This window comes from Protobothrops mucrosquamatus, unplaced genomic scaffold (genome assembly GCF_001527695.2).
Source record: "Protobothrops mucrosquamatus isolate PMUCROS unplaced genomic scaffold, P.Mucros_1.0 scaffold9, whole genome shotgun sequence".
Taxonomy (NCBI): domain Eukaryota; kingdom Metazoa; phylum Chordata; class Lepidosauria; order Squamata; family Viperidae; genus Protobothrops; species Protobothrops mucrosquamatus.
Window position 1 is genome coordinate 290,403 of NW_015386396.1, and position 12,883 is coordinate 303,285.

General features: G+C 35.5%; 1 protein-coding gene across 1 annotated transcript in view; it reads left to right on the plus strand.

Annotated features, from left to right (window-relative positions):
• The window catches only part of ARSG (arylsulfatase G), a 92,478-nt gene that overhangs the window by 71,718 nt on the left and 7,877 nt on the right, over positions 1-12,883 (plus strand). Inside the window, exons 10-11 of the mRNA XM_015810375.1 lie at positions 4,944-5,064; positions 9,692-9,782. Coding sequence (XP_015665861.1) covers positions 4,944-5,064; positions 9,692-9,782 — 212 coding nt within the window. The remainder of the gene's footprint in view (positions 1-4,943; positions 5,065-9,691; positions 9,783-12,883) is intronic.

Consider the following 12,883-nt stretch of genomic DNA (forward strand, 5'->3'; position numbering starts at 1 on the left):
GCTTGCAGGACTGGCCTAGGGTAATTTTTAGGGGGGTTTTAATTATATTTTAAATTCGACAAATATTTAATATTCTTTTTAATTAATTTTAAATTTGTATTGTTTTGTATGTATTTTAAATAGATTGTCAGCCGCCCTGAGTCCTACGGGAGAAGGGCGGGATATAAATTCAAATATAAATAAAAATAAATAAATAAATTTTCCCATTCAACCATCTTCATTTTGTCTTGGAGACAGGATCTTGTTCTCAGTTTGCATAATATTTAATTCTGACTTCAGTGAGGAATACAGGTAGACTGCAGAATGGCAGAGCAGTTGTTCTTCCCAACACACACTAATGAGATTATTTGACAAAAGAGACTAATGCTGTGATTTGCTTTTGATCATAGAATTACAATGTGGTTTTCAGTGGTCACTTTGCTCAAATATGCAGTATGGATCACAAGTGTGGTGAGGCTTCACGCTGTAAATATCAACCCCCTGTAGCCATTCATCTCATCTTGCTAGGATTCCAAGTCTACAAACTTAACATTCTAAATTCTGCTGTTTTATTTATTTTTATTACTTTATGCCACATTTTTGGACTCAATCAATCTTTTTCATAAAAAAACCCTTTTCATTTGTTTTTGTTTAATTTCACTGTTGTTTTCAACCTGTGTCTCTCACCCATCAAGATGAATCTGAATTTTATTTCTGATTTCTAGAATATCAGCTGTCTCACCCAGTTGTATGTGATCTGTAAAACTAATAAATCTTCTATCCAACAAAAATATTTTTAATAAATGTTGAAGAGGAATAGCACCAGACTGATCCTTGTGGCAAGCTACCTCATTCTAGTTTGATAAGAAATCACTTTAGGAGCATCCTTTCATTATTATTTTCAGTTTTTATGTACTTTCCATCTTGCTAATTAAAATGTGGTTGTGGAGATACTCCGTCAAATGCTGGGCTGAAATCAACATCCGTGATCCTCTCAGAAAATTTCCCCATTAAAAAAAATGAGTGAAAGTTAGTTTGATAAGGTTTGTTCATATAATTGCCACATTGTTTTCAAGATGTTTACAGGTCACCTTTATGAACTTCTTGACTTGCTCAAAAACTATCCAGTTATTGATATCACTTTGCCAAGGAGCTGTTGTCCTCTTCAGTTGTTTGGCACTTCACTTTTCCTCCTGGATTTCTCAAAAATAAAACTTGGTCAGATCATAAGGAAGTTCCTTTAGTGCCTTAGGATACAATTCAGTTTGGTCTATCTCAAATTAAAGAGATGTTCCCTCACATCTAGAAATAGGTATCCCAAAAGATGCATAAAGCAATTATTACTTTTCATATATTATACATTTTTTTATCGGTTCTGTTAAAATGAGTGCAAATCATCTAACAGCTAACATTTGCAATTCAAACATGTGCAAGCAGAGTATTAACTATAAAGTGAATTGAAACTGTCATTTAATCACCAAGCAGCCAGTTAGGACTAGAAAGACATGCCAAACCTACTCCCACGTTCTTGGATTCCATTTGAAACAGCATAGTTTTTTCTAAATGCTGGATGGTTCATCAAGAGGAGACAAACAAATTATTCTCAGGAGCAAACAACACTCAGAGTGGCACTGCCTCTTCCCCAAGTGACCACCCTTTGCTATATTCTAGTATCTCTGAGGATTCTTTGCTTTTTCAGAAGTAATTTTCTCCATACTCCAAAATGGATCCTTGCAATTTACATGCAGGAATCTTAATAAAATTCTAGGCATAAATCAGACAGAGCTTAAATTTAGCCCTGCAAAGCATGCTGGTTTGAGCAGACGTGTGTGTGTGCGTGCACACACACACACACACACAAATTTTTGCAACACTCTGGATGTCCCTAGTGTATTCTTTGCTTGAAGTTGTATTTGTTCAGCAATCAGCTTAATGATATTACAAGAACATTTTTTTCACAGAAGAACTTGTACTGGTTTTTTTTTTCTATTTTTCTCAATGATGTTTATTGTTTTGCCCGTTTGTTTCTTAGCAGCCGTGCTAAAATTAATTGAATGGGGGGAAAAAAAGACTCAAGTTTCTTTCAGTTCCCTCAGCTAACATTTCATAAATCTCTTAAATGGGCTGATATGTTTCAGATCAGAAAAATCTTCATTGGTGCTAATGGGTTTATCAGGTCTAATTTTCATTTCTATTTTTCCAGTATGGTTGCACTTTGTAGAAGATACTCATCCAAACATGGTTTTTTTTATAAATACATAGGAATAAAACAATGGATTGTATCCAATGTACTCATAGCACAAAGAAACCTTTGCAAGGGAAATTTTCTGCCATCTCCTCCCTTCTTCAGTCTCTAATCGGGACTTTTAAAAACATCTGTAGTGAGTAAAGAGGCTGTTGGGGGAGGATAATTGGGGGATTGGCCACTTGTGCAGACTCAATTTAGCCTATATAATTGTGGTCCAGACATTTGAATGATCAGTTCCTGGTAGTATTCATCTGTGTACCAGATGAAGAGCTTTTCAAGTATTAGAAATAATTTCTTGATGGAAGGGGCTGTGAACCAGGATTGCTCTGTGAAGTGGAATGTTCCCCATTACTGGAGGTTTTCAAGAGGAACCGGAGAGCCATTTTTCAGAAACACTTAAATGGTTCTTGAACTGTCCATGAACACTAAAAGTCTCCTGAAGTCACTTCATAGGATACTGTGAAGAAGAAGCTTTTCAAAGAACTTTGAGGCCTTGTTTACCTTAAAGAATCCTTTTATTGCTACATAGCTTCGACACGTACATAATGAAGCCAAAAACTGAATACTCCTTCCCCCAATCACCCGTAACAAAGCATAACTCACTCCTTCATTTAACAGTCATCAATCACGTTCTCCAATTAGTTTGAAATGTGAACTTTCCCTCCCGTATCTCCTCTGGTTACAACTGACCTTGAAAACACTGTACTGAAATATTGTTATGGATAACTATTCCCCGAGTACATACTTTCCCCCCTCCCTTCTAACATTGTCTGACTTTAACTCTAGAAGTGATACACAGGTTAAATAAAACATGTCTGCTTCTTCATATATTGTCAAGCAAGAACATCCGATGTTAGCAGCCTTGACAGATACCCTGTTGTCCTCTGATTCTGCTGTTTAAACTACATGTTCTCTGGCATCACTTCCCATTCTGATCCCACCATTCTTTTGTTAACTATAGTCAACATGGCTGCTTTGTGGGTATTAATGTTAAGACTTCATGCTACAGCTTACAGGATGATAGTAAGTAATTATGATACTTGACAAAGGTTGTGCTAAGGCAAAGAAAAAAATTCCCCTGCTATAATAGTGAGGCTATGTTCAAAATCACCCAGTAGTTAGCATTCTTGTGCGTTAGTGGTAGAAAATCAACTGAATTGGTTCAAATAATTGGGAACTGAGACATATCAGGTTTTTATCCCACCCTCATTTATTTCTTCTCAGTGCTGGTAGGTCAGATGTCAGTTGCTTTCTTGATCTTTGTGTCAGTTCCTGTTTCTGGATTATGGCAGTTTGCAATCAAATAAACAACCATGTGTTCTTGTATGATTTGACTGTTCTTATTGCCTATTCTAATTTCTCTGAAAAGTACTGTAGCACACATAAATGAAATCATATTTTCCTAGACCATGGAATGGTACATTAAAAGACAAAACAGATCACTAGTATTTTCCCCCTTAGGGAGAAGTTTTCATGCAAGTTGCTCGAGTCATTCTGATGTACTTGGTTAGTTTTGAGCACACTATAGGGCCATGGTGGCAAAGCTATGGCAAGGGTGCCAGAGGCGGCACAGCCCTCTCTGTGGGCACGCGCGCCATCGCCCCAGTCCTTGGCCTTCAGCTGGGTTTTATAAAACCTTTTCGTTTTAGGCCTCCGCCGCTGTGTGCAAAAAAAAAAAAAGATTCAATCAATCAATCAATTTCAACTTCTCGCAGGAAAAAAAAGATCTCGCAAAGTTGAAATTGATTGATTGAACTTTTTAGTCCCACCCAGTCTGCTATTACCACCGCAGTGACGCCCACCCAATGGGCCACACACATCCAATAGGCCACGCCCACCCGGCACCGACGATATATAAGTGGGTTTTGGGTTGCAGTTTGGGCACTCGGTCTCTAAAAGGTTCGCCATCACTGCTATAGGGTTTCAATTTAGGATATTTTATCATTATATAAATGTCACACCATATTAACACCATATGATCAAGGGCCTTATGGACTCTATATGGCTAATTTTTCATAGATAACATGAAACTTTTTAGAGAAAAAGATTCTGGATTTTACATCTAACCAGAGTGAACTGCACATGGATGTAACTACAGTACTTAATTTGAAGTTGGACAGTGTGCATATGAACAAATAGGATCTGACATATTTGGTAACAATATGTGTTCATCTTTAAACTTTAAAATCCACCTCTTAGCTCACAGAGAACAGTCTTCCTTAATGTGTGAAGGATATTTTGCAAACCCAAGAGGAGAACCAGAGAGAAACTCAAGTAAATTGAAACTAGAACTTCAGTATCCTATTCATGGCTTTTCAATACTTTTATGGTTGTTTGTGAAATTTCTGATGTCCATCATAATTCAGTAGAATTTTCTCTTTGCAAACTTTTCCAGTTCAGCCCATACAACAATACTATGCCAAATCAGAACTTGCAAATTTTATCCTAATTTTATGGTTTGCATTATGAGGAGAATTTTAATGCTTTATCTTATAGAATGGTTTTATATGTACCTGGACTCAAACACACACACACACACACACACACACTTAAAAAGAAAAGGTGCACCCAGGTCTTTAATAAGCAGTCTCCAAAATGTAATGCTGTATTTTGGCATCAGATGAGGTAGCCTTAGGAATAGGTTTGTAAGTCTTTTTTCATAATTTGGTTGCCAAGATCAGCCTATATTCTAATAACAGGATATTCTCTTCTGCAGCACTTTAGACATATTTCCTACATTGGTATCTCTGGCGAATGCCACCCTTCCTCCCAACAGACGATTTGATGGAATAGATATCTCTGAAGTCCTGTTCGGCTACTCAAGCAAAGGACACCAGGTATGGCATTTACCTTCTGAACACTGAGTAGCAACATCAACTGCTTGAAGGTTGGAAACTCTGAACTTCCCTAAAATTCCTCATGTTTCAAATGATTATCATTGCCTCAAACAATGTCAATTTTAGAAGGTGCCCTCTCTTGCTCCCGCCTTACAATTTTTGATATATTTTTAAACTGGTTTGCTTTATCTTGTTTTTGTCTTCTAAATATTTTGAATTGGTCTTAAATGCTGCAAGCTTCCCTGTGTGATATATATGAAGTTGATAAGTTCATATAACAGTTTTTTAGCCTCAGATGCTCAATTCTTGTTAGGGAAATACCTGTTATTCTCAAGCTTGAACCGCTGGCTGTAAAACAGTCAATTAAATCCTCAATTGTATTCCATAAGCTTAAAGTTTACTCTCAATCATGCATGTATTTTATGAAATATAATCACATAGTTACATAAAGCCATTAAGACAACGCAGACTTTTTCGCAAAATTGGTCAACTTCAGAAAGATTGCTCCTACTTGCACTCTCATTCTTGTTGAGCACGGCAGTTGATCTGTAAACAACTTAATACTTAAGCAAAATCCATCCATTACCTCTTAGAAACACTATGGCGGCTCAGCAGTGGAGCATTTGCCTTGGATAAAGACAATCTCTGGTTCAGCCTCTGGCATTTACAGGGAGGAAACGACTTCTATCTGAAACCAATTGCCAATTCTTTTATATAACATGCTTTGAGGACTAGTAGTTTGATGTTAACCACACTGAGTGTGCATGTGTGCAGGTATTCTGTGGCTAAGATTCTCGGTGTGCCGTTTAAATTTTCTTCCTACATTTATATAATGTTGCAGAGGCAGGAACAGTAGGAGGTTATTCCCAAGTAAATGTATGTAGGTTTGTGCTGAACCAGTTCCATCCTTTGATTTGAGTTTTAATAGGTACAGTTATACAGCAATTGGTTACAATAACAATTATTTTCTTTGCACAACACAAACATTTATGTAATCTTTCTGCTTTTTATTGTTTGCTGGCTGAAGCTTTTTTAAGAATAGAAATGCAGAGTTTTGTTTTTTTTTTCTCATAGTAATTTCATTATGTACTGTTCTTTCCACCTGAGAAAAAGAGCTAGTAGCTTCCCTTCTCACTTTGCTTATGCCTTAAGAAATTGATGACATTTCTGTGTCTGAACAAAAGACTTTCTTCCCTTATTTTTTAAATAAAATCTTTAAACCTTTTTTTTTAAAAGAAATTTCAGTGAAAATTTTTGTCTTGTTGAATAACATTCAACTTGTTGCTATTGTTTTGGCGATTTAAATTTTTCCCCTTGCAGCTCTGTTATTCCACTAAGTTGTGCCCTGCAAGAAGTCCAGGACTAATCAGCATTCCTAAATCTTAAATTCCCAAATTCTATGCATAACTGCTTTCTAGAAGGTGATGAATGCAAATGGAAGAACCCCAGTTCTGGACCCCGCAATTATAAGTTTCTTCCAAATACTTTCACTGAAGAGGTCTGTGGAGGGTTTCTAAGCAGGAGAAGACTATGATGCCTTCTTCTGCAACAGGAGGAAGAAGGAAACAGGGTCCAGAAATTCTACATCTAGCTAGGGGGAACAGTTTACAAGTTTTTCAAACACATATCCTTTTTTTTTTAGTGACATATCTTTCTCATGCCAGACTAGTAGAATAGCTCCACAATATTCCAGTGATCGCACTAATTTGCTCAAAGGAATTATTCAGGTTTTCTTTTAGAATTGTTATAATATCAGTATTTTTCGCTAAGCATATGTTCCCATATGCTCTTAAATCATCATCATCATCCCTATAAATCATCCATATAATGACGTTCTGAAGACATCATAAAATTTGGGATATGTAAACTAATAATACAATAGTAAAATAATACTCTTGATCTTGCAATGTCTAGCTCAGATCTCAGCCCAGCTCTAAATAATCATAACTGCTCTTTCTAGCATTGTAGCATCTCAGGATCATAGATACAATAATAGTAATTTTATCTTGGTGTGCAGTTTTAAGTGATAAAAGATAAAGGCATGTAGCATTTATAAAATTAGATTAGAATTAAATTAAAATTAGATTATATTAGGATTAGATTTAGAAATGATATTTTGGAAGTGTTTGCCCTTTCCTCCTTCCTAGGGCTGTGCCTGGTGCCTCAGGTAGATCTAGAATTCCTAGTCGCCTGGTTTCTAGCTTGGTGTCTCAACCACTACGCAAAACTGGTTCTCAGTAATATGAGCCTTAGTTACTTTTTTATACTATATGGAAAAAATGTCATATGTTTATTTATGTTTCTTCTTTGCAATTATATAACATTTTCCAGAGGAGCATTTTATTTGTGCTTATATTTTTTTGTAGTTCTCTGCACTGATTGGGGGGGGAAAAGAATTATTTCTGAGATTACTGAGGAGGGTGACACCACTTATCCTATCAGAAGCAAAGTTGCATAGTTGTCATGTTCAGTGGGAAATAGTCACTTTCTAGTCCCCCAACTCACTTGTGATTGAAAAGAAAGAAGACATGACCTGATCAAAAAGGGAAGTGTTTCCACCTCATTTCACTGCCAGACCACAGAAGCCTTTGTTTGGGCATTGATGTTAATGTCAGTTGCCAGCTGGAGACTGGGAAATACGAACTGAGAACCAGTGCTTTTTTTCTTTAAAAAAAAGGTGCCGGAACTCACACACGTCATACAACCCGCCTTGCCTACCCTACAAGGTTCCATCCAAAAAAGGTGCCGGAACTCCATTCTGGGCGTTCTATGACCAAAAAAAGCCCCGCTGAGAACCAGTAGTTCTCTGCAGCTGGGTATGGTTAAAGCTTGACACTGGTAGAAAGAAACTCTCAGGGAGTGAGGAAAGAGTGTTAGTGAGAAACGATAGAGTTGCTGTCTTAGCCCTGAACCTTTGATGACTGTACGACGACTTTCTTCATTTTAAAATTAATTGTAACTATTATGCTTTATTCTGCCTATCCTCCAAAGTGTTCTAGAAGCCCACCGATATCTAACAATTAAAATAATTGGAAGAGCTGACTTCAAGCTGACATCACAAATCTAGTTCCCTGAGTGGTTTTGTAGCTCTTTTAAAGCTGATTTTCTTAGTGAAAAAAAATGGTGTAAATTAAAATAAAAATGCAGACAAGGGAAAGAAAACATTCTATCTCGTTATATTGCAGAAGCAGTATCTGAGGTTTTACATAAATGCATGTTTTAAGAACATATTTGAAAGTTTTGCCTACAATACTATATTGTCTTGACAATGAAAATTATAGGAACTCCTTTTTTAAAAAGAGGTAAGAGTACATTTTTACTGTTGCAGAAGTAGTTATGCCTGCATCTCACAATTGTTGCTATTATTATTATACTTTATCATTTTAATCAGAGATATATTTGATTAGTGAGAAAAATTACTATTGTTTCCTTAATAAAATGTCGATTTGAGAGGACAATAAAAGTGGCAATAGTCAAATATTAAAACTAACTATGTTTTTTCTAATATCAGCTGTTTTCCTGACAATAGTTATCATATATGATATAAGGGAGATCTAAGATTCAGGCTGATCCCACAATTGATATTTAGTGCTGGAATTTATTTTTTTATGCTTCTCCATTATTCTGTTTATTATATTAAAAAAACTTGTACAAATGAATTAATCTCAGTGTCTGAAGTCCTGCGGACCCTAGAAATATGTTTAGGGCCTTTGTAAATGTATGGAATTGAGAACCAAGGGTTTAAGCATTGGGTGAAGGTACATAAACTGGCTTTATTGGAAGAGAAATATATGATTGAAGATTTATGATTGTTTCCTATTGGCACAAGAATGTGAATTTCTGGAGCAGGCATGCAGAAAAGATACAAGTGAAAGCCCCTGTTTTAATTGCAGGGTGGGGGAAGAGAGTTTGTTTCCGAGGCTAACAATAAATCAGTTTTCCATATGTGGCATTTCAGTTCTTTCATCATGTTCAGAATGTAAACATATTTTTTTTTAAAAAAATAAGCCCTGTTGAATAAAATGGATCGTAATCTTAGAAAACAGAGTTAAGTATTGTATACAGGTTCCTTCTAGCAGATATATTTCTTTTGCACTTGTTCTGTTTTGCTTAATTTTACATATTTTAAAAGCAACCCACAAGCCTAGTAAATAAAATATACATGCTAGATAGAGTCATTTCATTTTTGAAATTTTTCTGATTCTGAGGAGTGTGAAGAGTTCAACCCAGCTAGATTTAAAAAGTCCATGGGAATGGAAATAGGGGTTTAACAGTTTGGGTTCTAAATATTAATGGGAGCAACATAATTAGATGCATATTACCATTTGAATTTCTGTATGTAAAGTTCTTGATACTCTTTGAGCTTAGTTTTTTGCTTCCATACATTTCATTACTCAACTAGATAACATCAATGTGAGTATTATCATCATTCACTTACATTGATGAGGTTAACTAGTTGGGTAATGAAACATCTGCAAGAAAACTATCAAGCTTAGAGAGCAGCAAGGATTCACAGTTCAACCCTGAGCTACAGATATTCTCTTCTACTGGAATATATGTAGCTTTTTATAAATGACATTACGCAAAGAGGACACTTTTTAAACTTCTCAATTTCTCTTTCCTCTAGATGTTGTTCCATCCCAACAGTGGTGCAGCTGGAAAATACGGAGAAATACAGTCCCTTCGGTTGGACCAGTATAAAGCCTTTTATCTTACAGGTATGTTATTTATTGGAGTTTATTAGATATTTCTGAATATTTCCATACTGTATTTTTCTAGTAATATGTGTTCGAACGTACTGAAATGTGAATAAAACAAATATTTTACAAGTTAGTTATTACTAATCCCTAGTATCAAAATTTGTTAGTGTCCTAGCAGTTATTTGTTTCTAGCTCCTCTCCAAAGGGAGGATTTTTTTAAAAAGAGAGTAATTCCACAGAAGTGATTTTAAAAAAATAGACTGAATAAAGCATCAATAAAAATGTTGATCAATTAAAGCATCAACAAAAATGATGGTTTTATGAAGTCATATAATACAGCATTCAAGTTTATCCTGGTTAGGGAGTAGAATCTCTGCTTTGCCATGGTTCATACCAATATACCGAAATTCAGGTACAAAATTTGGTTTTGTTGAGTATTTTATTTCTGGACTTCAGTAGAGGAGCATCAGGAATTACAGGAGGATTCAATGGGGTAAAGCTGGCATGGAGAAAATATTTGAGAAGATATGTAGTGAGAATTCCTGCCTGATGGGAGTTCAAGAATTCAGCCTGTGAGAAGGAGTGTTGATTGGAATCCTGGATATTATAGGCTGGTGGTTTTTGAAGTGTTTTTGAAGTGTATATTGGATCTGGAGATTCAGTTCTGAGATTCAGGTTCCCCAGGTCCTGTACTTTTAAGGGAGACAAAATACAGCTCCCTCTGGTCTTATGTTTCCGTTTGTTCTCAGACTTTTACTGACATTTGACAGATTCCAATTTATATTCTACCATGCTCATTGAATCTTAGTCTTAATGCAGTTGGAGAGCTAGCCTGTGAAGTTCACTCTTGGCTGGTTCATCTATGGAAGGATCAACTTCCCCATCACAGACAGTCACATCCCTAGGCATCTTTGGAAGAAAGAAAAACATGTGAAAAAAGAAATGCATACTTTATTTTGCAAAAAGGAAGCATGCAAAACAATGACACATTTCTTCTTCTTCTTCTTCTTCTTCTTCTTCTTCTTCTTCTTCTTCTTCTTCTTCTTCTTCTTCTTCTTCTTCTTCTTCTTCTTCTTCTTCTTCTTCTTCTTCTTCTTCTTCTTCTCCTTCTCCTCCTTCTCCTTCTCCTTCTCCTTCTTCTCCTCCTCCTCCTCCTCCTCCTCTCCCTCCCTCCCTCCCTCCCTTGTTATCAACTTGATGCTGCTACTTTTAGAAACACTTATTTGCTTCCTTGAACCCACTCCCATTTTCTCCATTTTCTGAGTAAGAGAAAATGCCTTTGTCACCCTAAAGAATTGGAGAAGAATGAGGCCTCAAGCTTGCATTCACATGGATTCTTCTTCAGGATACATTTTGTAAGTCTCAGTACGCATCTTTCCAGAAAATTAGTTACTATGTTATATTAAGGTAATATTTCCTTAAGATACCTGCTCCTTTTTTAAACAGCATTTAAAAAGCAGAACAGCAGGACAATTTGATAGTCTTCCTTATGCCTGTTATTTTGGAATAGAGATGTAAATTCTGTAGAAGTCTATAGACACTTGCAGGGGTTGAGCTTCTGAGCTATACTTACCAAGTTCTTGCATTGTTCTTATCTCTGCCAGATGGCATAGATATCATTGCATACAACCAATGGCATTACCCTTCCTCCCACAGTAACTCCTCCAGGAGTCTATAGTTAGACTCCTAATGTGTTTCTTTCTCTGTGTCCTACCCAGTGCTTTTTTTTCTAAAAAAAAAAAAAAAAGGTGCGGAACTCACACACATCATACAACCCGCCTTGCCTACCCTACAAGGTTCCATCCAAAAAAGGTGCCGGACGTTCTATGAGAAAAAAAGCCCTGGTCCTACCTACCTACTTTTTCTCAAAAGAAATAAAAAGCAAAACTTAAAAGATAATGAACGGGATGTATACATTGTCAAAGAGAAGACAAATACATAAAAGCACTTTAACAAAAAAGTGAAAGAAATATTACTAATAATGTCATTGCAACAATAAATAGTTTTATATACTTTCTAATGCAAATGTTGTTCAAATATGTACATTTCTAATACATTTATGTGACCATCATTTTAACCTGTATACTGTATAAATGTGTCCGTATTTTATTATACTTGTCCATACAAAGTTACCTCTATAGGCAATACACTTATAAATGGCAAGTGCAATCAGATTTTCAGTCCATTGAGTGAAGGGGTCATTTAATTATCTTTTGAATCCTGCAATATCAGCCTTTTGGCCATAATAAAGACAGAGAATCCATTTGCATTGTCCAGTTGTTAAATTCCATATAGTAGATATGTAATTTAAAAGAATATTTTCTTCAGAAAATTAATGCTTTTCTTGCATAATCACATTTAGATAATCCACTACCTTCTTCCAAAACTTGGTAGAAGTGTAGGACATTGTAGAAACGTATTTTAAAGAAACATTATCCTTAGTACATCTCTAACAAAATGCTGTTTTTGACAACTCTTTTCTATACAAATGTAATGGAGTCCAATATGTACTAAATATTATTTACTGTTGTATAAGTTGTAATTTGAGGTACATTGACATTCTAGCTATAGAAGACAATCTCCCATTGTCTAAGCAATATAGGATCCTCTAATTCTTTATTCAATTATTTTCTTAAGTCTGCATATCAAATTAATTTATTGATAACAAATAACTATAAAAACTAATGGTAGGGTTTTTTAGTTTTAAAAGATTTAACAAGTTATTCTAATATCTCAGGTATCAGAAATTGAAAACACTGCTTGTTCAAACAATGTTGTTAAAAAATCTTGTAACTGTAAATATTGTCATTGGGTGATATCTTATAGATGATATTTATCTCTTAACACATAGTGTATCAATTGGTTCGAAGTCAGTACCTCCACTTCCATCCAATTTTTCCATATTATCTTATTTTTCCCAATTTTTAACTTTGGGTTTCCCCATAAAATCAATTTGGTATAGGAAAAAGGATCTCTATGCCATACTCTTAATGTTGGCACTTTACAGTTGTGATGGAAAGAACTCTTTTTAGCAATCTAGTATTTATTTTTATCTCTTCTTTCTCGATTCCATCATCAAGTTACAATCTGGATGCATTTATGACTACCAGATAAAGCAC